Source organism: Triturus cristatus, chromosome 12, assembly GCF_964204655.1.
Source record: "Triturus cristatus chromosome 12, aTriCri1.1, whole genome shotgun sequence".
NCBI lineage: Eukaryota > Metazoa > Chordata > Amphibia > Caudata > Salamandridae > Triturus > Triturus cristatus.
In genome coordinates, this window is record NC_140595.1 from 635,424,821 (window position 1) to 635,452,085 (window position 27,265).

The window sequence follows — 27,265 nt, forward strand, 5'->3', positions numbered from 1 at the left end:
AAGAGTAGGGATGTAGGGATGTCGCTGGGGATGAAGGGGTGCTGGTCTGGCTGGTGCCCCATCTGTAATTGCCAATTTCCCACCGGCCTCTTTTGTGCTTCACCACCGGGCAACAGTTGCCGCCAGCAAAAACGGACACTCGCCTCTCAGCCTGGGAACTGCGATATTGTTCTCATTTACATTTTACCTGTTACTTTGGAATTCGCTGACAGTATTTGATTTTTTCATGATGTTGTGTTTCTGTGGTTGTTTTCAAGCAACATATTACTCATGCATAGTACATACTGTGAAAAGAGCTGCTTCTATATCTGTGTGAATTCAGGTTGTGGGTGGGTGTTTATAACAGGCCACGATTGAGAGCTGCGGTGTTCAGCCCTAAGGTAGGGTGAATGTCTCACAGTGTCTGTCAGTGAGTCATAAAGGGGTTCAGAATACATGCTCCTCCAATCCTTTGTCTCTCTGCAGAGGGCACGAAGCAATGGTCAGGCGTGTCGGTTCTCATTGTGATTCTATGTGAAAGCGTCTTGAAGGAGGTAAACAACTGTCGAAATATTGCAACGGCGAAGATAACCGAAAGGCACTGCCTACAGGTGAGTGGGTACATCGTGTGTGGGGGAAGTGAGGGGAAAGAGATGCATGGAAGTTTATGCAAGTGATAGTGAAAAGAAGGTGCGTAAGAGGAAAGAGATGAGGTACGAGATATGCAGATGGAGGGTTTCAAAATGATATCAGGATAAGGGTTTAGAGTCTAACTGAAAGACCAGCCAAAAAAGTGGTGTGTCGAGGAGAACTGGAGTGATTGAACACTCTGAAGACCATACCACTTTCACAGACCTTAGTTTTGTTCAATTGATCGTTTGCTTAAAATGGTTAAATTACTTTGTATATGTTTGTGTGGGGGCTTGTGTGTGTGTATACATCTATATCTGTATCTATTTATATATGTGTGTGTGTGTGTGTGTGTGTGTGTGTGTATATATATATATATATATATAGATATATATATTACAAACGTGCACAATATTTATCATTTCCTAATATAGGTGACCCCACCACTTTTATCTGTGGCCCTTTACACACACCCCCTAAAAATCACTTCTATAAACTCCACTAAACAGAAAAGACAGACTCTGCTCTGTTGTATTTGAGAGATGGTGAGACCCTGACCACCAAGAGTAGTGAGCCTGGGTAACAATGATACACCAGGCTCCTCCATCAGTCTCTCCCTCTTGTACCCTCCTTCCCTGATCCTCTTTTCCAGCTCTTTTGGCCCCTCCCTCCCAGTGTTTCCATGCACCTTTAGGCTAGCATTCAGCCCTATACCAAAAACAAACATTTCATTCCCTTTATGAAGTACTTTTCCACTGTAACAAAGTATACAACCATGCATGGATAAATGCCTGAGAACTGGCACGTCTTAGGAAAGATCAATGATAAAAAGCACAGCCGAGAAGAGCTGACGAATGAGGTCAGCCATGGGTGAGCTGCTGTGGGGGAGGGGAGAGAAACAGAGCCATACACCACACAGATAATTAGTACAGTCTAATGCATGCCAGGTCACAAACGCAGCTCTGCCTCTTTTGCTGGGACAGCAATCGTTAGGACAAGGCACGGAGCCAGCCTGCTTTGTGTGGCTGAATGAGATCTAGTCTGATAAGCATCAGCATCTGACATTTACCCAGGAGCTGCCCTTCAATGCCTACCTGGAAGCTGCGATCTCTGCTTTTTGCTTGGCGATGTTGGCCGCCCTCTCCGCTGCCTCCACGGCCCGGTCTACCTTCTCCCGGATCTTGCTGGCCCTCAGCGGGATCAGGTGTTTCCGCTTCCCGCTCACCAGGACATTCTGCTTGTACTTCCCTTCCTCCTTGGTCCCATCGGGGAAGGTCATGCAGCCATAGCCGTGGCGCTTGTTGCAGGCCCATTCCCCCTCGTACTTGAGCCCATCCGAACGCTGGCTCACCCCAAAGCCTGACCGCTTGTCATTTTTCCATTCCCCAAGATAGGTCTCAGTGGTGGTGGCATCGATGTCGTCCTCAATGACGGAGAGCTCAGTTTCGCCCTCCCCCAGGCTGATGGTGGAGTTGATGTCACTGGCAGTAGAGCTGACAGTGCTCAGGCCGGCCTCGCTGCGGAAGGAGCTCTGCTTACTCCTCTGGCTTGCCAGCGAGCTCTTGGACTCAGATTTGCGCAGTTTGAGCCCACTCAGGATGGACCTGCGGAAGAGGCCTTTCTTTTTGCTTTTGAGAATTTCTGCGTCACTGTGAGCCATAAGAACAAATCCTCCCCTGGACACTGCAGGACTCCCCACATTTGTGGATGTGGCATCTGGATGGAGAGCCGTGCCATTGGTGTGCTCACTACGCAGGGAGTTTATTGAAGTCCTCAGGGGAGACCGTATAACTGCCGCAATTCCATAGGGGACGCTCTGCCGAACTCCATATCCTTGCCGGATACCGCCGACCCACTGGCCCTGGTACGTGCCTACGAAAAACAAAACCACAAGTTTCACTTATCAGTTGCACATTATGCAATGAGCTAGTTTAACGTTCCACAAAGATCATTCAATACATGCACAGTGACCACCTAGCTCAAAATATGACTGTTGTGGAGTCCACATGATCGGATACCTTGGCCAACAACAGATTGGATTTAGAATTCGAAAAACTCAGGCATTGCCCTTTTGGGGGGTCAACATAATTCTTTGTAAACTCCATGGACCTCCTGCATTCCTCTAGTAGCAGAATATGACATGAGAGTTAGCACTTTGGACAAAGGGGGAGGGGGGGTAAGACTTCTTATGGAGAGCTAGCAAGTCAACTGAATAACTTCGAGGTGTGGCCCTAATGGTGGATTCGATTGGGCTGAGAAATAAAAACAGGGCAGGGCATCAGTAGTGCCTTCACATCAAGTTATGCTAAGGTAGCAGCCATTAACTCATCAACATCTTCACTCCGATTACGGAAACTTTGACCACAGGTTAAAGGTGACCTTCCACCTGAGATCTATAGTGATGTGGAAGTATGTATGTCTGATTAATGCTCGATTTAGGTGAAGCAAGGTATTACATTATTACTGAGCTGAACATCATACGAATGAACATTTTCTAGGCATTCCAATGTCTTTGGTATTCTCTAAGCAGATGGGTCTGAAAGACGTTTAGGGGCCAGTGTATAGGAAGACCCTAGGGCACACATTCTGTCAGTTCCTTGCTGCTACATTCACATGTAACATAACATAACATGCAATCATAAAACAACAATTCTAAGGAAAAATATTGCTTCCACGATTGACCAGTCAAATCGTTCTGATTTTTTCCTACAGATGTATCATTCCCAACTGATGTCTGCAACCACACAATTCAAGCATCCTCTCAGGGTTTTCAATACAAGTGATGCTCCACGCCGGATTAAAAGACCATCCCCACCCACATCATCGAAACTGGTGCCATGGTTGAATTCTTCGCCTCTGCTCCCTTTGACCTCAGGAGCTGTAGGTCAGTCTCCGGTAGTGGACAGCTTTGTAGGGGCATCACAGTAGCTATTGATGCAATAACATAGTATCCTGGGATACTAAAGCCATCTCTGTCCCAGTACAATCATGTACTGGTATTTCCCTTACGCTTGTATGGTGCATTTGCTAAACTGTTATAAAATGTTTCCATAGGTGTATCTGAAGAAAGCATTTGAGCTGTTTCAATGTTTTAGTGGTAATCCTCATCACACCGCGACCACCAAATCCTCATCCCAGACACGGTCATACTTTAAGGTCTGCGACGAGGAAAAGGGATGGCTTGGTAATGCCCTATCTACGATCATCTTCATTACATTGAGTTCAGCTATTCATCGTCCCATTCATACAGTTCGATCAGGGCTGGAAAGAGGGATGCTTGGATGTGTTGCACCCACTTGAGTTGCGAAGCGAGAATGGATCAAAAGAGAACAAATTTCAACCTGCCGTGTAAGAAATTGAGATTGAGTTTGCTCTCTAAGTTTCTGCAATGTCCAGATAGTTCCCCACCTTATATTTCCCCCACTTGTCTACGTTTTTTTAATGCTTACCATAACCTTCCTGAAACTCAATAATTGTTCAAAACCACTGAAGATGTTTGAGGTATGTATTGATCTGTGAGCCACCATTGCACTCCTATAAAGAACTGAATAGACACAAGTGTCTTTACATATATAAAAAAACATGTAGTATTCGGTATTGGGATATCTTTATCACATTTAGCCTAAATCGCTCCTAGAGACACTTTCTACTGGAAACGACCCTATTGCAGTAGAAGAGACTAAGAGAAAGAAAAAACACATGAAGCAACATCCCACAAAAACTCACAACTAAGAAACTGATTAAAGGAGTGTATCTGTCTAATTAAGAAAGATGGGATTATCAGATGCTGTGTGGGCCACTATTGCCTGGCCCCTCACTTCATCAAAACTACCCAATGAACAAAGGTCCACTCTGTAGTGTTTATGACTACAGAGGAACCATTCTCCAATGAGGAACCCTGCACGTTTCATGGCTCACTCACACCAGCTCTACGCCTTGTCACCTACTCTTACTCTTGGCAGAAACCTAGATGGCTTTTACAGCTGCCCCATACCTCCCAGAATGTTTCAGGATTACAGCACCCTCTAATTATGGAGATATTATCTATTGATAAAAACACACTGTAGGATTGGGAAGCAAATGTTTACTCCACATTATGACTAGGCTGCCATCGTTATGAGCCAAATCTAAGGTGACCAAAATCTCAAATGACTTTTAGCCCTGGAAGAATAATCAAATCTCCTGTTATTCTGTGAAAACATAGGATGCCACTGTATGTATGTATGCAAGGTACGTGTAAAGCACAAACATCTCTCTACAGCGACAGTGTGCTGTATATGGCAGGAGGCTATGAATCACCATTTGGGTTCTAGAGGGTCCCTCTTCAGTGGTGTCCAGTGCTGAGACTAGAGGGGGTATTCCTCCTTGCGGGAGAGGTCTTTCTTGGGTAGTTGGGCTCTTGTTTCATTGCTGAAGAGCACGGATCATGCTGCTTTTCGGACCTTCACTAGGCCAATGTGCCAGATGTTTGGTGTGCGGCAGGAAATTGAACTTTGATCCTCTCGTTTTTGCAGTGCTTGATGCCTGGTCTGGCAATGTTGTGCAGTCTTGCAGATGTCAAGGCTGCACATATTGCACAGGCCACCTAGGATCTTAGTTGTGTCTGCTAGTCAAGGACATATGATGGGTGTCACTGCCTTCATGACGCTAATAACCTTGACGGTGAAGTTTTTGAAGCATGCTGAGAGTCTTTCACACTTCCTCAGTTTGTTGATGAGTCTGTCAACCATGCACAGGGTGCACCTCAGAAGCATCCGATTCTTGTCGTGATGTCCACGAGGGAGAGGGCCAATGCTGAAATCCAGCTATGGCCACAACTCAGACTCTTTGACCCCTGCTAGTAATCACCAGAGTGTAGCCTCTAGAAGCATGTCACAACTGCTCTCATCCTACCAATTTATAACATTTGATAGACTATGAAGTTTACAAATCTTCAAACACACAAAAAAACATAATAATGCAGCCAGGAAAGCATTAACAATTTGGAGAACCATGGCACTCTGTTATCCACGTAAATGCAATTATCTGTCACCCGCCAACAGCAAAGTGCCTTTAAAACACCTATTTCCTATATAGCCTTTTTTAACCTTATTGATAGATATCCTTCGTTTGTTCTTTTCTGGTCTTTACACTCCACACCCTTTTTTTCTATTCTCTACGAGCTCCCTCTAGACTGTAGGGGTGGGCGGAATTTGCGTAATCATGCTACGCAAAGCTCCGCAAAACGGTAAAAAATCTCCGCAAGCACGCAGAAAATCCGCGAACACGTGGAATTGCTTGTTCTGCCCGGCCGCGCTGCTTTTTTCCTGTTCGCGAACGCGGTTTGTGTGCTCGGTGGGAAATATCTCGCAAACACGCATTTTTTAAGCGGAACAAGTAAAAAATTCCGCAAAGCCGCGGATCGTGGAATTTTGGGCAATTCTGCGTTCTCCGCGGAACGTGAAATTACCGAAATTCCGCAAATTCCACGAGTGGGACGGAATTTACCGCTCAGGCCTACTCTAGAGCACACTGAAGTTTGCTGGTCTTTCATTTGGCAAGTGCTAGTTTCTTTACACGCCTCCCTATGTTTTCTGATCTTTCCAGGTATAAACTTGGTATTGTTTTGTAAAGTATTTCCTTTAATAGATGGTCATTTAATTGGGTCTGTCAGATAGACCTACCAGATTTTCAAATGCACCAATCACCATGCAAGGTAACTTTTCCATTCCCTTGTAGACAAATCCGAATTTAAAGGCAGTACCAGAGAGGGCTTCAGCAGACTCTAAAGACAGTACCACCCAAGAGTGGATTATTCATCATAAATCATGTTTTAAGAACCCAAACAGGAACTGTTCTGAGCTTTTTATTGACAAAATAATAACTGGAGGAATGGCATTCATTAAATAACTATTTGAAGGGATCCAAGGACCCCTGGAGGTCTGCAACACCAACTAAGGAGGTCCGTGACTGTTTAGAATATTAATTCATATTAATAAATTATACATACATAAAAAGCAAAAATTAATATTTTAAAATGCTCTGTAAATGTGAACGAATTCGAAACTGGAGGCTACAAATCGAGTTGTGTACTTAGCTTGATTCAGTGGAGCTACGCAAATACAGCAAACAGAATATAGTACAGAGGCATGGTGGCCTCAATTGAAGCACTGGTGTGTGCCAACAAAAAGACAGCATGCTTTAGGAGTAAAAAAATCAAAGCGATATGCCGCTGTCTAGCATATTGCTTTCTCTTTTAGAAATACAACCACATTTTAAAAAGCTCCAACCGTCCCATTTTTTGTATATTTGTTGGTTTGTGTATTAAATACAATGTTTCGTAATTTTATGTAAACTTAATTCTCTATTGTGTGTAATGTTTTGTGGTTCAAATCGTAGAAACGGCTTAGAGTGTGGGTCGTGGGCTGACAGTAGTAATTCAGTAGGGGTTCACAGTAGACAAAAGGTTACGAAATACTGATCTAAAACCTAAACATTTCTTCTAAAGAGGGAAACTTTTGTTGCTTAGAAAGCGAATACTTGGAATGCATGAGCAAGAGTCGAGAGTTTTATTAGTGCACACTGAATCACTTCTAGGTATTTTTATGAATGTGTGGTTGAATTTACACATCTGGCTTTCCCCTAAAGACCATACATAGGACATTATGAGTTTGCTGGAATGAGTCTTAGGCCATACATCACCAAAGGTCCTGTTTCACAGGACTCACAGTCCTCTCCGCCCCCTCCTAATTTAGAGTTGGGGGTGTGGGGGCCAATAGGGTACTGGCAGCGGAGCCTCAACAGGTTCCGTAGTCAGAAATCTTTGACATGTGGCACATTGGTCAAAAACTGTACACTGAAGGGCCACCCACTTAGGGCAGTCTTTTATATATACCTCTTTCCCTTTTGTAATCGCCAGAAAAATCCAGGTGTTCACAAACAGCAAAAACAAACAAGCATTGGCAAAGCCAATAGTTCTTGCCTTTGTGATCTATTGGCTTTGCAAATGATACCTAGACATACCTCACAGCATCCGATGTGCACTTTGGAGAAAGTTTTTAAAAAAATCAAAGAAAAGCCTTTGATGTGGTCGTTCACATTATTTTGTAGGCATGTGCATCATGTGTGCTATGCTAAAAATGATGTGGGTGCTTTTTTTTAGTTATCGATCCCAGTTAGATCAGAGACAAAAAAAAAAAGTAATTATGCATAAGCATTTTTTTTAGGTCAGTGGGCAAGGGGGTGAAGAAAAAATAAGGATGAGGGTGGGAGGAATGTGGAAGCAACATGGGGCTGAGGGACAAACGTCAAAGCAATACAATAGGGGGACAACAAAACAACACAAGAGGGGACTCAAAAGCAACAGAAGGGAGGGCGGGTGCAAAAACATCAAAGGAGTTGGGTGAAAGCAACACGGAGGGTGCAGGGGATGGGAAGCAATGGAGAAAAGCACACAGCCAAGCTCAAGGATAGAAAAAGCAGTCGCAGAATATTATAGGAGAGAGGCATACATGAGGGAGACATCCTCAAAACACACCCACTCTACTGGAGTGTTTCACACAAAAGATAAACGTAGGGCTTGAAAAGCAATCAGGGGAAGCAGAGATGTACGCTAATCAAAGAGATTGTAAAGAGGCAATGCTCCATGGGAGGGGCAAACAAGGTTGACAAGCTGAGACACAAATAAAAAGCAGGCAAATGAGTGACAAGGAAAGCCAACCAATGGTAAGAAATGAGTGGGCTCCAAACCCCTCTGTGTTCCGGGGTAAGCCACAATATGACTCTCAACAGGCAGCACAGGCACTGTCAAGTAAGCTCGACCTAAAAATGACCTCACGTTTGCTAGGAGAAAACTCACTGTGTGTCAGGGTATTTTGGGAATGTAATTGTCCAGAACTCACCCCTTCTTTGGGAGGGTTTGTTTTTGAAAATCAAAGTCAATGCCAAGCAGGCTCCAACAATATGGAGGCCCTTCTGACATTCATCTTTGCTGACCATTTTTTCCACCACGCCAGAAAATTATAGCAAAATGTGAAAAAGATCTACAAAAGGTGGTTTGGCTGCCAAAAATCTCCTCCGCAGCCCAGATTCGATTAGAGCTAGGCCTCCTTAACTACGAAATACAAAGTGCGGTGCTATTCTCAACCAGTGTCGTAAGCGGAGACAGGTAAGAGTTGGCTCCCTTGAGTCCCTGTTATGGACTGACATTTCCAGCAACCTAGGTGGGTCACATAGTTGGTTCTTTAATGAATGTATGCTGCAATTGTCAGCAAGTGAACTGTGGAATCTCAATCCAAGTAAAAAAGCGTTCAAATAAAGCATTAAGAAGTGTATGCAACTGTGTTCCTACTTTTCAGACAGGGCAATCCTAGCTAAAGGCAAGCATGCATGGACAGTAAATAATTGTTACCAGTTGGCCTCCCCATTGCCATACCTTGCTTGCACATATTTCCTGCACCTAAAACAGAGATTTTTGGTGCTTAGACTGGGCGAGAGGCACTTCTTGAAACATCTAGCTCCCCAACGGCGTCCATCTGACGAGCTTGTGTGTAGGGGTTGCAGGGAATCAGTTGAACCCCTGAAGCATGCCATATGTATCTGCCCAGCACTGATGGACCTGCATAGATCAAAATTGAGGCCTGAGTGGAACAAACTGGGAGTCTGGTCCTGCTGGCAGGGCATTATTGCTGCATTGAAGCCAGAGAATATGGCCCTAAATATCAGTTTGACTATCTTCATCCATCTTGCATATCTTAAGTTCAAGCAGCCTATCGACTATCCTGAAAATGTAGTTCCGGGTGTGTCAAAATGAGGAAACAGCTACAGGCGGACACAACAATGGTCTTCTGATCTGGTGATTTTGCAAGTCTCACTTCAGCCTCATAACACCGACTCATCTTACAAAGCCTACAGCAGAGCTCGGCACAAGTGCTACTCTACGTGCAACGTAGAGCATTTGTTTTAAATCAAAAGATCTTGTAATTCTTAAGAACTGTGGAACCCTGCTCAAGGAATACAGGATGCTAAGTTGTGGGTTTAAAGGAAAACGTGTAACATCAATTGCCTGCTATAGATCATTGTAATTCTGAACTCCACACTAAAACTGCAGCAGTACAGCATTGACCAAGCAAATTAGATTCAGAGCCTCTCTTTAACCATTCACTACTCCGTTGATGAACTTTTGGATAATATAGCACTAAGCAATGCAGCCAGTAACTCAACTTTTTGATTTTGCACCGGACTACGAACACTTATGCACCTTAGCGCTACTTTGCACCTGTTCTTACATGATGGTCACCTCGTTTTTAGAAGGAAATTTTTTGTAAATATTAATATATAACTGTTACATTCTCATTGATTGCGATGAGAGCAGCACAGCGCAAAATGTTTGATTAACATTTTTATATACACATTGTAATGATTTCTAATTAATCAAACAATAAATAACTCAATATGCACTTTGAAAACGTAGCAACTTGTGTAGGACAGCCAGCAAGCGCAGCCGGTTTGGAAACAATTCTAACCGAAGCATGCAAGCAATGCTCCGTGTAAGTCATCGGGTTGTCTCCCCTTACAAGAATGAAATGTTGAACATCATCCTGGGAAGTCCATGTTCGGTCCTGCTAGGAGAACCATTGTGCTCTTCTGTGTAAAGTTAAGGTTATAGAAAGGGGACTTAACAGGAAGCCTGGGAAATGCTAAATTTCAGTTAGAGGAGATGCTTAAAGTTAAATTATGAATAATTGCATGCCATGGAACAGATAGTACAATGTACAATGTATGCATTATTTGTATGTCTGCAATAGAGAGTACAGTGTGTGTGACTGCACAAGTTATGCATTTTATATGAACTGAGTAACACAAAAGGTCATGGATAGATTGCTTGAATTAATCTGAGCCACTGGTAATTACTCAGGGCAGTTTTCCAATCCACTGAAGCACAGTGTACTTTGTATGTCTGCGTGTATTCCCACACTAAGTACAGGATATGCACAGTACAGAGTGTACAATCTGAATTTGTGTCTGGTCCCACTGTTCACATTATGCACAGATTGAAGTAGATGTGTATCTGCACTGGTCCCATGGCACAAACTGTGCTCATGAATAAATACTTAAAACTGAAGACAGATTTATTGGTTTTGCCAGAGCTTATTCCGAAGGAGCCGGAAGCAAGCTCAATTTGTAGTCACCCCGCTAGCTCTGTCTTTAAACTGACTATCTTCAGGGATAAACGGATCGCGAGAACGCGGATAACAAGAATCTTCTCTTCGACTTCCTCTTCAAAGGGGGGTTAAGATTCAACAAAAGTAAAACAAATTGATGTGAAAGAGCGTGAACGTCCACACTTCCTTCTGAAACGGAGCCTGGCAAGGTTCAAATCCTTGTGACATAGTCAGATCGATAGACGGACTGTGCTATTGACCGCCAGTGCTATTGACAACCAAGTTCCTAATTGAAGTGTGTTAGGTCGACCCCTTCTAACCACATACGCAGAGATTGGACGCGGTTAGCTTGTTCTCATGACGACCCCCTCCCCTGCGTAATCCGCACCTTCAACTTCAACGCTGACAAATACCATCTTTCTCTGCATCAATATTGGCCAATGCGTCCTCCATTTTCCACTCGTGGATAACAGTGTCAGCCATTTATCATTAAACATCCTTTTAGGAATAACGCAGTATTCCAGGGACAGATCGACTTATATTTAGGATATAGAAGTACAAAGGAGCATGGGTAAAAAATGCTCCAAAACTCACCACCATAAATTCGCCAAATCAAGAGCAAATGCGGCCACCAGTAGACCTTCAAAATGGTTACTTACTACTCAAAATTGCCAGAGGTATATCAGCTTCTCTTAAATTTAAATATCTTGTATTTTTATTAGTTCAGCACAGGTTGTTCCTTCGCGTTTTTGTAACTGCTCCCAGTTTTGGTAGATAAGGCAACCGAGACACAGTTAGATGATTGAGAATGTGCTCATTGACACACAATTTGTTCACACACTGGGATTAGAACTAAGGTACTTGGATTCAACAGTTACCATTAAGACATTAGATAGCAACTCCTGGTTCTTCCTTTATAACACAAACATTTGTCCCCATGCCACACAGACAAACAATTATCTACGTTGATTTACTATGACAATTGTCTCTCAGTTCACAATGTGCCTGTGCCTAAGGGGGAAGAAGGTGGAATAAAATGTTTGCCAAAAACTGAAAACTTTAGAACTTTCTCAAATTATGCTATTGCTGAATTGATGTATACAAATTTCTGGAGCACATGCATACACATAAAATGGTGACCCAGCGCTTAAAAATTTAGTGGTAATTCTATCTCGAGCGGTGGGAGGAGCAAGATGGCGGGCTGATACGCCACGGAGCAGCAGTACGAGATCCCTGCTATCGTCTTTTAAGCTCTAAAAAGTCTAGGAGCAATGGACCGCAATGATTGAATATTTCTCAAATCCCCTCTACATGACGAGCGAACCTTTTTTTGAATTGAATTAAAGACCGAAGATTGAGGGTCGAAGATTGATGTACCGGCTTTTCAAAAGCCTCCGGCGGCTGCTGTGGGCGGCGTGCTCTTCTTTGCCGGCGTTCAGGCGGTCGGAGCTCTGCCTGCCTGGTAGTCTCGGATTTGTGATTTCTGCAAACCCAGTGTATCCCGCTTTTAATTGTGAACTCCCAGGTGCTGACAAACACTTGAGCTTTGCTATTATGGCCTCCAAAATAAGTGCCCGGGGGGGCCGCGCTGGACGGAGCACTCAAGCTCAAGCCGCGCAAGCAACTATTTCAACGGCTTGCTCTCGGATGGTCTCTGCCTCGCTAATAAACAAGACCGAGGACAAAGTTGGAGGCTTCCCTCGGACCGGCATCTATCTAGTGCGGGTAAGCCTCTGATTCGACCTCCCCTTTTGGTCCCCGTAAATGTTACTCAGGGGGGAAAATGAAGAGGGGCCCCCTATACACAGTAGTGGTTGTGGTGACTCAGGGGGGGTTATCGACATCTGGATCTTGCCCCGATGAGCATACCCTGTTTGTTGGGACTACATCGTCTGCTACACTGAATGATCTATGTCCTCCGGTTGCCGTTATATGTGGAAGTACTGGAAGGGAAGCTGCTGTGGGCGGCGTGCTCTTCTTTGCCGGCGTTCAGGCGGTCGGAGCTCTGCCTGCCTGGTAGTCTCGGATTTGTGATTTCTGCAAACCCGGTGTATCCCGCTTTTAATTGTGAACTCCCAGGTGCTGACAAACACTTGAGCTTTGCTATTATGGCCCCCAAAATAAGTGCCCGGGGGGGCCGCGCAGGACGGAGCACTCAAGCTCAAGCTCAAGCCGCGCAAGCAACTATTTCAACGGCTTGCTCTCGGATGGTCTCTGCCTCGCTAATAAACAAGACCGAGGACAAAGTTGGAGGCTTCCCTCGGACCGGCATCTATCTAGTGCGGGTAAACCTCTGATTCGACCTCCTCTTTTGGTCCCCGTAAATGTTACTCGGGGGGGAAATGAAGAGGGGCCCCCTATACACAGTAGTGGTTGTGGTGACTCAGGGGGGTTATCGACATCTGGATCTTGCCCCGATGAGCATACCCTGTTTGTTGGGACTACATCGTCTGCTACACTGAATGATCTATGTCCTCCGGTTGCCGTTATATGTGGAAGTACTGGAAGGGAAGCTGCTGTGGTGGGGTGCTCAAGTGCCCAGGGGGAATCCTTGCTTGATAGAGGAAACTTGTATGCAGCTGGGCTTGAACATGTTGCTAGTGAGTCAACTGGCACCCTCCATTCGGAGACTCTGGGCTCTGGTTTGATTGATGTATATAATGGAGATGACGTGGTGGAATCTGCTGTTCTTGCCCCCACTCCACTAAACGGCCTTAGCCAGGGTTCTCGGACTCCTTTGGTACGGGCCAGTGAGCTGCCCGATGGGGGGGCAGGTGATGTTGATACTGCCTCTGGTTTGGATAACACTGGCCTAAACTGTAATAATGAGGAGTGGGAGTCTAACGATGAGATGCCAGAGTCACTGGTGAACCTGCCAGTAGACTCTGTTAAGGAAAATATATCCAAAATAAAAGGGAAATCTAAGGCCAAGAACAGGCTAAAGAAGGGTAAATCTCCAGCTCTATCTAAGCCCGGTATAACTACTTCAGATCTATACGGACGCCCTGTCATAGATAAAAGCCCACTCCACAAATGGATTCAGGCTAGTGGGAGAGTTAAGAAAATGGCTCTACGTCTCTCTGGTAGTATTATAACATTGGGAGATCAGACAAAAGAAAAGTCTCCAATCCAACCCCTAGCACAAGAGGATACAATGACACCACCTCTACTCTCTCCCATCAATATTCTCACTAACCCTCTGTCAGTAGTTCTCAATCCATCGACCGGGTCCGATTCTACGATTGAGGTTTCCACCGAGGGGCAAATATTTTCATGTAACGACCAAACTCTCAAGTTAGCTCCAGCTGTTATAGTTGATTCTGCTCCTACACTAGACTCTCCAATTATCCCCCCAGTTACTGATCTTGATAGCTCTGAAAAACAACATCTTCCTCTTAACATCATTCTACAGACTCTCTCTGACCAACATAAGGAAACTCAACAACATTTCCTTCAGCTGAGGGAAGATAACACCAAGATTCAGAACTTTATGCAGGAACTAAATAATAAACTTGGAGGGGTTGCTCAGGACCTGGAGTCTCTACAGCAAAGGGTCTCAACGGTTGAGGAAACGTGCGCTTCCAACCAAGGTGTGGCCGACAGACAACAGGAGCAAATCGGGCGACTACAAAATAAGCTGGAAGATATGGAAAACAGGCAAAGGCGACTTAATCTTAGACTCTTTGGTATACCCGAGGGGTCTGAAGGGGCTGACCCGAGGGCTTATATTGTGTCATTATTTCAGAAGGGCTTCCCTGATCTTTCCGATTGGGATTGGGACTCTCAGCTTCAAAGAGTTCATAGACTACCACTCAATGCACTGAATAAGGGTAGCAAATTTCCTTGCCCTTTTCTGATTTATTTTGGCAATTTTCTGCTCAGACAGGCGGTCTCACTCAAAGCCAGGCCAAATTCCCCGGTCTTGATAGATTCTTAATCTTTTTTCGTACGATCCGATTTAAGTAAAAGTACCATGGACAGACATTGGCGGCTGCGCCAGCTCATTGACCCATTCAAGGCTTTGGGAGGTCAGGCTTTTTTGCAGGAACCGGCCCGCTTAAAGGTGATCAATGGGGGGCGTACATATATATTTACTGATGAGAAGGAGGCAGAACAGGTGCTTTCTAAATTAACATCTTAGAAGGGGCAGAGGAAAATCTAAGTTAAGATGACGAAAATAGAACAGGAAAGGGAAACGAGTGTATAGCCCTAGTGACTATTGATGTGGACATTTACCTACTTATTTTTGTCTAGGTGGTGGTCTTGCCCATACTCTAGCATACTATACTGACAAACTCTATAGGTGGTGGAGGTGAAAATATGAGCGGAGGCAGTTCGAGCAGATGGTAGGTAATGGTGCTCGGCAATGACCTGGGAAAGAAGGGAGGTTATTCAATTCATCAAAAAAAAAAGGGGGAGGGGGAACTGATGATTTGAGTATTATATTATTTGGAGTTTACGGATGTTTTCGATTATGCGGAGTTTTCTCTGAGCTTATGAATAAATAAATCTATTGTTTATTGCAGGTTGATCTCTCATGCTGCTACTCCTTCGAGCTGCCCATCCAGCGGCGGCAGGGCATAAGAGGTTCTCCTCCTCTTGGGGAATGGGAGTGGGGGTTCAGTCTGAACCTCCTTGGGATGGTTCTTAGGGTTTGTGGGGGTATGTCGGGAGAGGGGAAAAATGTTCAAATGATCAGGACGAGAGGGATGACTTTTCTTTTTTCTAATTTTTTCTTGAAACAATATATGGATTTGCAAAACAATGAGCAGGGAGCAGAAATATGTATATATATTTGGATAGAATTAGATGTTTGGCATGGAATGTCGCAGGTCTCAACAGCAGGAATAAAAGATGACTTGTCACTGAAGAGTTAAATATGTATAAACCACAGCTGGCTTTACTTTCTGAGACGCATATTACTTATACTGACCGCAAGCTTCTCCAGCAATTAGGATACGAAGTGGTGGTTTGCTCAGAATGTAGTACTCCTACTAGAGGTGTGGCTATTTTAAGACAGAAGGGTTTAAATCTAGCAATAATTAATACTAAGGTGGATAAAGCTGGGCGATGGGCCAGCGTTCAAATACTGTGGTGTGGTAATACTTATACTTTTTGTGTACTATACGGTTCAAATGTAGACGACCCTTCTATCATAGATAGGCTAAATATTGAACTGCTTGAAAGTAGAGGAGAACTTGTTTTAATGGGCGACTTCAATCTTATTATGGATTATAACATTGATACTACCCGCGATCAATCATTTCGGAGGATGCGTTGATCTAGAGCGGCTATTATTGAACTTGGACGCATCCATAACATCAAAGATGCGTGGCGAACATTATATCCTTCTGTCGCTGGTTTTACTTACTACTCAGCACCACATCAACTTTGCTCAAGAATCGACATGGCCTGGGTTTCAGACAATATACTAACAAACAGCTCCATGGAAATCTGTCCGAGAGTTGCCTCGGATCATAATCCTATTATATTAACGTTTACTATTCAACAGAGTCGCCCAAAACCAAGGTCATTTACATTTCCACGGCATCTGCTGTCTAATAAGGATTATATTTTACAATTAAAAGCACATTTAGTGGAGTTTATCACATTTAATATAAATTCAGCTACACCCAGTATAGTGTGGGACACGGTCAAAGCGAGTATTCGGGGTTTTACACAATACTATGTTCTCAATCAAAACTCACAATATAAACAGTCTGGATGTCTTGGTTAATGCTGTAAGTATATTAGAAAAACAACTTTCATTGGCTCTGACCCAGGGCTCATCAAATATAGCAGATATATGTCAAAAATTAGCCAGCTCTAAACTCAATATTAAAACAAGGCTTATGGAAAAAAATGCGATTAGCTCACATAAGTACCATCTCTCTCAATATGAGAGTGGAGACAGGGTAGGCAAAATCCTTGCGTATAAAGTAGCGGACGATAAGTCTAGAACTCTTGTAAAAGAAATTAAGGGCCAAAATAATATAGTATATACTCAACCAGAGCAGATTCTGGAGCAATTTGCTGTATTCTATAGAGCATTATATACTCCAGAGGATCATCCGACTATGAATCAGATCCAAGAATATTTAGATACAAATTTAGTCAAGGACCAACAGATTGAAGGATTTGAGCTGCTCTCTGCTAATATTTCCGAGCCAGAGATAAGACTGGCTATTAACTCGCTCCCCCCAGGTAAAGCTACTGGGGATGATACTATTCCACTTGAAATATATAAATTATGCTCAGAGGAACTTATACCTCTATTATCTACCGTGATAAGTAATATAGGAAGTACTGGGAAGGCTCCTGAATCTTGGAACACAACTAGGCTTGTTTTTGTTTTTAAAAAAGGTAAACCAGGAGACCAATGTCTGTCATATCGACCCATTTCACTTATTAACACAGACGCTAAAATCTTTGCTAAGGTACTGGCCACACGATTAGCTCCATGCATACCGCATTTGGTGACTCCCCATCAACATGGCTTCGTTATGGGAAGAGATACTACTTCCCATATTAATACGGCTATTACGGCATTCGATGTGGCCAGGACTAGTTCAACCCCACTCGGTATGATACTTTTGGACGCCGAAAAGGCGTTTGACCGAGTGGGGTGGGACTACCTTTGGTCAACACTGATTACTATGGGCTTTAATGGTCAATACCTCAAATGGCTACAGGCTTTATACGACTTCCCAAAGGCTAAGCTTAGCTATGCTGGGTTAATCTCGCTCAGTTTTCCAATTTCTTGTGGAACACGGCAAGGGTGCCCATTATCACCCTTGCTATTCGCGCTATCTCTGGAACCCTTTTTAGCAGCTCTACAAGCTCATCCTAAAATTATTCCTTTTGCATATGGCCAGACTTCGTTAAAAATTACGGCATATGCCGACGATATAGCGGTCTACTCTACTAATGCATCGGAAGCTCTATTGGGTATCATTGATGAGGCTAATAAATTCGGGTCTGTGTCTGGCTACAAACTTAACACACATAAGACACAAGTTATCTTGAACTATAGGTCGCCTACTCCGGTCCTAGGTACCTGTCGAATAGCTACTTATCTTGGCATCAAAATCTCTTCTAATATTAATGAAATAATCACTCTTAATTATGAGGATCTTTTCAAAGAAACAGCTCTAACATTAAAAAAATGGCATAAGGTACCTCTTAGCATCATAGGTCGAATTAACTTAATTAAAATGAGCATACTACCTAAATTTTTATACTTATTTAGGTCTATACCACTTTATGTCAACAACTCTTATTTTAAACGATTAGATGGGATCTTTAGCAACTATATATGGGGATAGAAAAAGGCTCGCAGATCAGTTAACCTACTCAAACTGCCCTATCACAAAGGTGGTCTCAACTTTCCTGATTTTAGATTATATTTTTTTTCAGCTTTTCTCAGCCGCCTCCGTAGCTTGTTTATTCGTAATAAGAATACATGTTTTTGTTATCAACTTTCGCTGGGTGAGGATTCTAATATGTTCTTAGCAAAAATGAACGATCCAAACTACTTTAAACGAGTTAAATTTAAGACTGTCAAAGACAGTTTTAAAATTTGGCAATCGATCCTGACTTAATGCAATACGACGTTCTATCATCCCCAATTATTTTTATGGGTGAACCCAGGTCTCCCAGGAATATTTCACGACGGGTCATTTAAAATCTGGGAAAATGCTGGAATAAAAACACTTGGCGATTTATATGGCAATGATGGCCTTCTGACTTTTGAGACTCTTAGCAGACTTTACAAATTACCTGAAACATCACGCTTCAAATACATACAGATTCATGACTATCTCATACGTAAAATGAAGCTCTTAAATATTCCTGACTCTGATATTTGGGAATGTTTCTATTCCAGCAAGGACAGGTCACTTATCAGTTTTGGATACAGTGTTTTAATCTTATATAAACCAGACGATTGTGGGAAAATAGCAGCGAAATGGAGCTCTCGACTAGGCTTAAATATTACTGCTAATCAAATTTCTTCTGCTTTCTGTAATATAAATCGCATAATTCATTCTTCTAGCTTGAGGTTACAGTATTATAAAACTATCTGTCAGCTATATTACACTCCCGAAAGACTCTCCAAGTGGTATAGTAATAGTACTGATAACCAACGGATTAGCTGTCCCAAATGCGATCTTTTAGCTGCAAGCTTAGAACATATGCTGTTTACGTGTCCTCGACTTACGGAATTTTGGACTAATGTAAAACAAGGAATGGCTCTGATTTTGTCTAGACCAATAACACTTAACATAACTAACGTATTGCTTGGTATTCAGATCTACAACAATCTACCAGCAGACTCACAATCAGACCTTTTCAATATCTTAATAGGTTGTGCCAGATTGACTTTAGCTCGAACTTGGATCGCAAGCAACCCACCACATGTGATGGAATGGTGGACTCTTGTTAGAGAAATCTATACTATGGAATCCTCTCTAGCTAATATTAGAGGAGTCAAATCTCTACAGAAGCTAGATAGAATTTGGGGGTCCTCATTTACCTGACTGAGAATGAAAAGGGGGCTACTCCCCCATCTCTTTGTTTTTTTTTTTTTGTCTGTTTTCTACTTTTCTGTTTGTCTTCTATACCTGCTATTGAACAAATACAAACCTGTTGTTTGTGAAACTTAATTCTGACATCTACATCCATGCTCTGCAAGATATATTGATACGATAATGTATAAATTATTTTGTATTTTCAAATGTATTGTCGATTCGATCTCTTGTCCTGATTTCAATAAAAAGATTTTTTTTTTTAAAACAAACAAAAAAAAAAATCAAAGAAAAGCCTTTGATGTGGTTGTTCACATTATTTTGTAGGCATGTGCATCACGTGTGCTATGCTAAAAATGATGTGGGTGCTTTTTTTTAGTTATCGATCCCAGTTAGATCAGAGACAAAAAAAATTTAATTATGCATAAGCATTTTTTTTAGGTCAGTGGGCAAGGGGGAGAAGAAAAAATAAGGATGAGGGTGGGAGGAATGTGGAACCAACATGGGGCTGAGGGACAAACATCAAAGCAACACAATAGGGGGACAACAAAACAACACAAGAGGGGACTCAAAAGCAACAGAGGGGAGGGCGGGTGCAAAAACATCAAAGGAGTTGGGTGAAAGCAACACGGAGGGTGCAGGGGATGAGAAGCAATGGAGAAAAGCACACAGCCAAGCTCAAGGATAGAAAAAGCAGTCGCAGAATATTATAGGAGAGAGGCATACATGAGGGAGACATCCTCAAAACACACCCACTCTACTGGAGTGTTTCACACAAAAGATAAACGTAGGGCTTGAAAAGCAATCAGGGGAAGCAGAGATGTACGCTAATCAAAGAGATTGTAAAGAGGCAATGCTCCATGGGAGGGGCAAACAAGGTTGACAAGCTGAGACACAAATAAAAAGCAGGCAAATGAGTGACAAGGAAAGCCAACCAATGGTAAGAAATGAGTGGGCTCCAAACCCCTCTGTGTTTCGGGGTAAGCCACAATATGACTCTCAACAGGCAGCACAGGCACTGTCAAGTAAGCTCGACCTAAAAATGACCTCACGTTTGCTAGGAGAAAACTCACTGTGTGTCAGGGTATTTTGGGAATGTAATTGTCCACAACTCACCCCTTCTTTGGGAGGGTTTGTTTTTGAAAATCAAAGTCAATGCCAAGCAGGCTCCAACAATATGGAGGCCCTTCTGACATTCATCTTTGCTGACCATTTTTTCCACCACGCCAGAAAATTATAGCAAAATGTGAAAAAGATCTACAAAAGGTGGTTTGGCTGCCTAAAATCTCCTCTGCAGCCCAGATTCGATTAGAGCTAGGCCTCCTTAACTACGAAATACAAAGTGCGGTGCTATTCTCAACCAGTGTCGTAAGCGGAGACAGGCAAGAGTTGGCTCCCTTGAGTCCCTGTTATGGACTGACATTTCCAGCAACCTAGGTGGGTTACATAGTTGGTTCTTTAATGAATGTATGCTGCAATTGTCAGCAAGTGAACTGTGGAATCTCAATCCAAGTAAAAAAGCGTTCAAATCAAGCATTAAGAAGTGTATGCAACTGTGTTCCTACTTTTCAGACAGGGCAATCCTAGCTAAAGGCAAGCATGCATGGACAGTAAATAATTGTTACCAGTTGGCCTCGCCCTTGCCATACCTTGCTTGCACATATTTCCTGCACCTAAAACAGAGATTTTTGGTGCTTAGACTGGGCGAGAGGCACTTCTTGAAACATCTAGCTCCCCAACGGCGTCCATCTGACGAGCTTGTGTGTAGGGGTTGCAGGGAATCAGTTGAACCCCTGAAGCATGCTGTATGTTTCTGCCCAGCACTGATGGACCTGCATAGATCAAAATTGAGGCCTGAGTGGAACAAACTGGGAGTCTGGTCCTGCTGGCAGGGCATTATTGCTGCATTGAAGCCAGAGAATATGGCCCTAAATATCAGTTTGACTATCTTCATCCATCTTGCATATCTTAAGTTCAAGCAGCCTATCGACTATCCTGAAAATGTAGTTCCGGGTGTGTCAAAATGAGGAAACAGCTACAGGCGGACACAACAATGGTCTTCTGATCTGGTGATTTTGCAAGTCTCACTTCAGCCTCATAACACCGACTCATCTTACAAAGCCTACAGCAGAGCTCGGCACAAGCGCTACTCTACGTGCAACGTAGAGCATTTGTTTTAAATCAAAAGTTCTTGTAATTCTTAAGAACTGTGGAACCCTGCTCAAGGAATACAGGATGCTAAGTTGTGGGTTTAAAGGAAAACGTGTAACATCAATTGCCTGCTATAGATCATTGTAATTCTGAACTCCACACTAAAACTGCAGCAGTACAGCATTGACCAAGCAAATTAGATTCAGAGCCTCTCTTTAACCATTCACTACTCCGTTGATGAACTTTTAGATAATATAGCACTAAGCAATGCAGCCAGTAACTCAACGTTTTGATTTTGCACCGGACTACGAACACTTATGCACCTTACGCTACTTTGCACCTGTTCTTACATGATGGTCACCTCGTTTTTAGAAGGAAAATTTTTGTAAATATTAATATATAACTGTTACATTCTCATTGATTGCGATGAGAGCAGCGCAGCGCAAAATGTTTGATTAACATTTTTATATACACATTGTAATGATTTCTAATTAATCAAAAAATAAATAACTCAATATGCACTTTGAAAACATAGCAACTTGTGTAGGACAGCCAGCAAGCGCAGCCGGTTTGGAAAGAATTCTAACCGAAGCATGCAAGCAATGCTCCGTGTAAGTCATCGGGTTGTCTCCCCTTACAAGAATGAAATGTCCAACATCATCCTGGGAAGTCCATGTTCGGTCCTGCTAGGAGAACCATTGTGCTCTTCTGTGTAAAGTTAAGGTTATAGAAAGGGGACTTAACAGGAAGCCTGGGAAATGCTAAATTTCAGTTAGAGGAGATGCTTAAAGTTAAATTATGAATAATTGCATGCCATGGAACAGAAAGTACAATGTACAATGTATGCATTATTTGTATGTCTGCAATAGAGAGTACAGTGTGTGTGACTGCACAAGTTATGCATTTTATATGAACTGAGTAACACAAAAGGTCATGGATAGATTGCTTGAATTAATCTGAGCCACTGGTAATTACTCAGGGCAGTTTTCCAATCCACTGAAGCACAGTGTACTTTGTATGTCTGCGTGTATTCCCACACTAAGTACAGGATATGCACAGTACAGAGTGTACAATCTGAATTTGTGTCTGGTCCCACTGTTCACATTATGCACAGATTGAAGTAGATGTGTATCTGCACTGGTCCCATGGCACAAACTGTGCTCATGAATAAATACTTAAAACTGAAGACAGATTTATTGGTTTTGCCAGAGCTTATTCCGAAGGAGCCGGAAGCAAGCTCAATTTGTAGTCACCCCGCTAGCTCTGTCTTTAAACTGACTATCTTCAGGGATAAACGGATCGCGAGAACGCGGATAACAAGAATCTTCTCTTCGACTTCCTCTTCAAAGGGGGGTTAAGATTCAACAAAAGTAAAACAAATTGATGTGAAAGAGCGTGAACGTCCACACTTCCTTCTGAAACGGAGCCTAGCAAGGTTCAAATCCTTGTGACATAGTCAGATCGATAGACGGACTGTGCTATTGACCACCAGTGCTATTGACAACCAAGTTCCTAATTGAAGTGTGTTAGGTCGACCCCTTCTAACCACATACGCAGAGATTGGACGCGGTTAGCTTGTTCTCATGACGACCCCCTCCCCTGCGTAATCCGCACCTTCAACTTCAACGCTGACAAATACCATCTTTCTCTGCATCAATATTGGCCAATGCGTCCTCCATTTTCCACTCGTGGATAACAGTGTCAGCCATTTATCATTAAACATCCTTTTAGGAATAACGCAGTATTCCAGGGACAGATCGACTTATATTTAGGATATAGAAGTACAAAGGAGCATGGGTAAAAAATGCTCCAAAAATCACCACCATAAATTCGCCAAATCAAGAGCAAATGCGGCCACCAGTAGACCTTCAAAATGGTTACTTACTACTCAAAATTGCCAGAGGTATATCAGCTTCTCTTAAATTTAAATATCTTGTATTTTTATTAGTTCAGCACAGGTTGTTCCTTCGCGTTTTTGTAACTGCTCCCAGTTTTGGTAGATAAGGCAACCGAGACACAGTTAGATGATTGAGAATGTGCTCATTGACACACAATTTGTTCACACACTGGGATTAGAACTAAGGTACTTGGATTCAACAGTTACCATTAAGACATTAGATAGCAACTCCTGGTTCTTCCTTTATAACACAAACATTTGTCCCCATGCCACACAGACAAACAATTATCTACATTGATTTACTATGACAATTGTCTCTCAGTTCACAATGTGCCTGTGCCTAAGGGGGAAGAAGGTGGAATAAAATGTTTGCCAAAAACTGAAAACTTTAGAACTTTCTCAAATTATGCTATTGCTGAATTGATGTATACAAATTTCTGGAGCACATGCATACACATAACTTGGTGACCCAGCGCTTAAAAATGTATTGGTAATTCTATCTCGAGCGGTGGGAGGAGCAAGATGGCGGGCTGATACGCCACGGAGCAGCAGCAGCAGTACGAGATCCCTGCTATCGTCTTTTAAGCTCTAAAAAGTCTAGGAGCAATGGACCGCAATGATTGAATATTTCTCAAATCCCCTCTACATGACGAGCGAACCTTTTTTTGAATTGAATTAAAGACCGAAGATTGAGGGTCGAAGATTGATGTACCGGCTTTTCAAAAGCCTCCGGCGGCTGCTGTGGGCGGCGTGCTCTTCTTTGCCGGCGTTCAGGCGGTCGGAGCTCTGCCTGCCTGGTAGTCTCGGATTTGTGATTTCTGCAAACCCGGTGTATCCCGCTTTTAATTGTGAACTCCCAGGTGCTGACAAACACTTGAGCTTTGCTATTATGGCCCCCAAAATAAGTGCCCAGGGGGGCCGCGCTGGACGGAGCACTCAAGCTCAAGCTCAAGCCGCGCAAGCAACTATTTCAACGGCTTGCTCTCGGATGGTCTCTGCCTCGCTAATAAACAAGACCGAGGACAAAGTTGGAGGCTTCCCTCGGACCGGCATCTATCTAGTGCGGGTAAGCCTCTGATTCGACCTCCCCTTTTGGTCCCCGTAAATGTTACTCGGGGGGAAAATGAAGAGGGGCCCCCTATACACAGTAGTGGTTGTGGTGACTCAGGGGGGTTATCGACATCTGGATCTTGCCCCGATGAGCATACCCTGTTTGTTGGGACTACATCGTCTGCTACACTGAATGATCTATGTCCTCCGGTTGCCGTTATATGTGGAAGTACTGGAAGGGAAGCTGCTGTGGTGGGGTGCTCAAGTGCCCAGGGGGAATCCTTGCTTGATAGAGTAAACTTGTAAGCAGCTGGGCTTGAACATGTTGCTAGTGAGTCAACTGGCACCCTCCATTCGGAGACTCTGGGCTCTGGTTTGATTGATGTATCTAATGGAGAAGACGTGGTGGAATCTGCTGTTCTTGCCCCCACTCCACTAAACGGCCTTAGCCAGGGTTCTCGGACTCCTTTGGTACGGGCCAGTGAGCTGCCCGATGGTGGGGCAGGTGATGTTGATACTGCCTCTGGTTTGGATAACACTGGCCTAAGCTGTAATAATGAGGAGTGGGAGTCTAACGATGAGATGCCAGAGTCCCTGGTGAACCTGCCAGTAGACTCTGTTAAGGAAAATATATCCAAAATAAAAGGGAAATCTAAGGCCAAGAACAGGCTAAAGAAGGTTAATCTCCAGCTCTATCTAAGCCCGGTATAACTACTTCAGATCTATACGGACGCCCTGTCATAGATAAAAGCCCACTCCACAAATGGATTCAGGCTAGTGGGAGAGTTAAGAAAATGGCTCTACGTCTCTCTTGTAGTATTATAACATTGGGAGATCAGACAAAAGAAACGTCTCCAATCCAACCCCTAGCACAAGAGGATACAATGACACCACCTCTACTCTCTCCCATCAATGCTTTCACTAACCCTCTGTCAGTAGTTCTCAATCCATCGACCGGGTCTGATTCTACGATTGAGGTTTCCACCGAGGGGCAAATATTTTCATGTAACGACCAAACTCTCAAGTTAGCTCCAGCTGTTATAGTTGATTCTGCTCCTACACTAGACTCTCCAATTATCCCCCAGTTACTGATCTTGTTAGCTCTGAAAAACAACATCTTCCTCTTAACATCATTCTACAGACTCTCTCTGACCAACATAAGGAAACTCAACAACATTTCCTTCAGCTGAGGGAAGATAACACCAAGATTCAGAACTTTATGCAGGAACTAAATAATAAACTTGGAGGGGTTGCTCAGGACCTGGAGTCTCTACAGCAAAGGGTCTCAACGGTTGAGGAAACGTGCGCGCTTCCAACCAAGGTGTGGCCGACAGACAACAGGAGCAAATCGGGCGACTACAAAATAAGCTGGAAGATATGGAAAACAGGCAAAGGCGACTTAATCTTAGACTCTTTGGTATACCCGAGGGGTCTGAAGGGGCTGACCCGAGGGCTTATATTGTGTCAATATTTCAGAAGGGCTTCCCTGATCTTTCCGATTGGGATTGGGACTCTCAGCTTCAAAGAGTTCATAGACTGCCACTCTATACACTGAATAAGGGTAGCAAATTTCCTCGCCCTTTTCTGATTTATTTTGGCAATTTTCTGCTCAGACAGGCGGTCTCACTCAAAGCCAGGCCAAATTCCCCAGTCTTGATAGATTCTTAATCTTTTTTCGTACGATCCGATTTAAGTAAAAGTACCATGGACAGACGTTGGCGGCTGCGCCAGCTCATTGACCCATTCAAGGCTTTGGGAGGTCAGGCTTTTCTGCAGGAACCGGCCCGCCTAAAGGTGATCAATGGGGGGCGTACATATATATTTACTGATGAGAAGGAGGCAGAACAGGTGCTTTCTAAATTAACATCTCAGAAGGGGCAGAGGAAAATCTAAGTTAAGATGACGAAAATAGAACAGGAAAGGGAAACGAGTGTATAGCCCTAGTGACTATTGATGTGGACATTTACCTACTTATTTTTGTCTAGGTGGTGGTCTTGCCCATACTCTAGCATACTATACTGACAAACTCTATAGGTGGTGGAGGTGAAAATATAAGCGGAGGTAGTTCGAGCCGATGGTAGGTAATGGTGCTCGGCAATGACCTGGGAAAGAAAGGGAGGTTATTCAATTCATCAAAAAAAAAAAGGGGGGGGGGGGGGAAACTGATGATTTGAGTATTATATTATTTGGAGTTTACGGATGTTTCCGATTATGCGGAGTTTTCTCTGAGCTTATGAATAAATAAATCTATTGTTTATTGCAGGTTGATCTCTCATGCTGCTACTCCTTCGAGCTGCCCATCCAGCGGCGGCAGGGCATAAGAGGTTCTCCTCCTCTTGGGGAATGGGAGTGGAGGTTCAGTCTGAACCTCCTTGGGATGGTTCTTAGGGTTTGTGGGGGTATGTCGGGAGGGGGGAAAAATGTTCAAATGATCAGGACGAGAGGGATGACTTTTCTTTTTTCTAATTTTTTCTTGAAACAATATATGGATTTGCAAAACAATGAGCAGGGAGCAGAAATATGTATATATAATGGATAGAATTAGATGTTTGGCATGGAATGTCGCAGGTCTCAACAGCAGGAATAAAAGATGACTTGTCACTGAAGAGTTAAATATGTATAAACCACAGCTGGCTTTACTTTCTGAGACACATATTACTTATACTGACCGCAAGCTTCTCCAGCAATTAGGATACGAAGTGGTGGTTTGCTCAGAATGTAGTACTCCTACTAGAGGTGTGGCTATTTTAAGACAGAAGGGTTTAAATCTAGCAATAATTAATACTAAGGTGGATAAAGCTGGGCGATGGGCCAGCGCTCAAATACTGTGGTGTGGTAATACTTATACTTTTTGTGTACTATACGGTTCAAATGTAGACGACCCTTCTATC

At 43.3% G+C, this 27,265-nt stretch overlaps 1 protein-coding gene across 1 annotated transcript in view; it reads right to left on the reverse strand.

Annotated features, from left to right (window-relative positions):
- JPH3 (junctophilin 3) overlaps window positions 1-27,265 on the reverse strand; it is a 664,009-nt gene that overhangs the window by 431,798 nt on the left and 204,946 nt on the right. Inside the window, exon 2 of the mRNA XM_085637819.1 lies at window positions 1,704-2,481. Within this exon, the coding sequence (XP_085493945.1) occupies window positions 1,704-2,481 (778 nt within the window). The remainder of the gene's footprint in view (window positions 1-1,703; window positions 2,482-27,265) is intronic.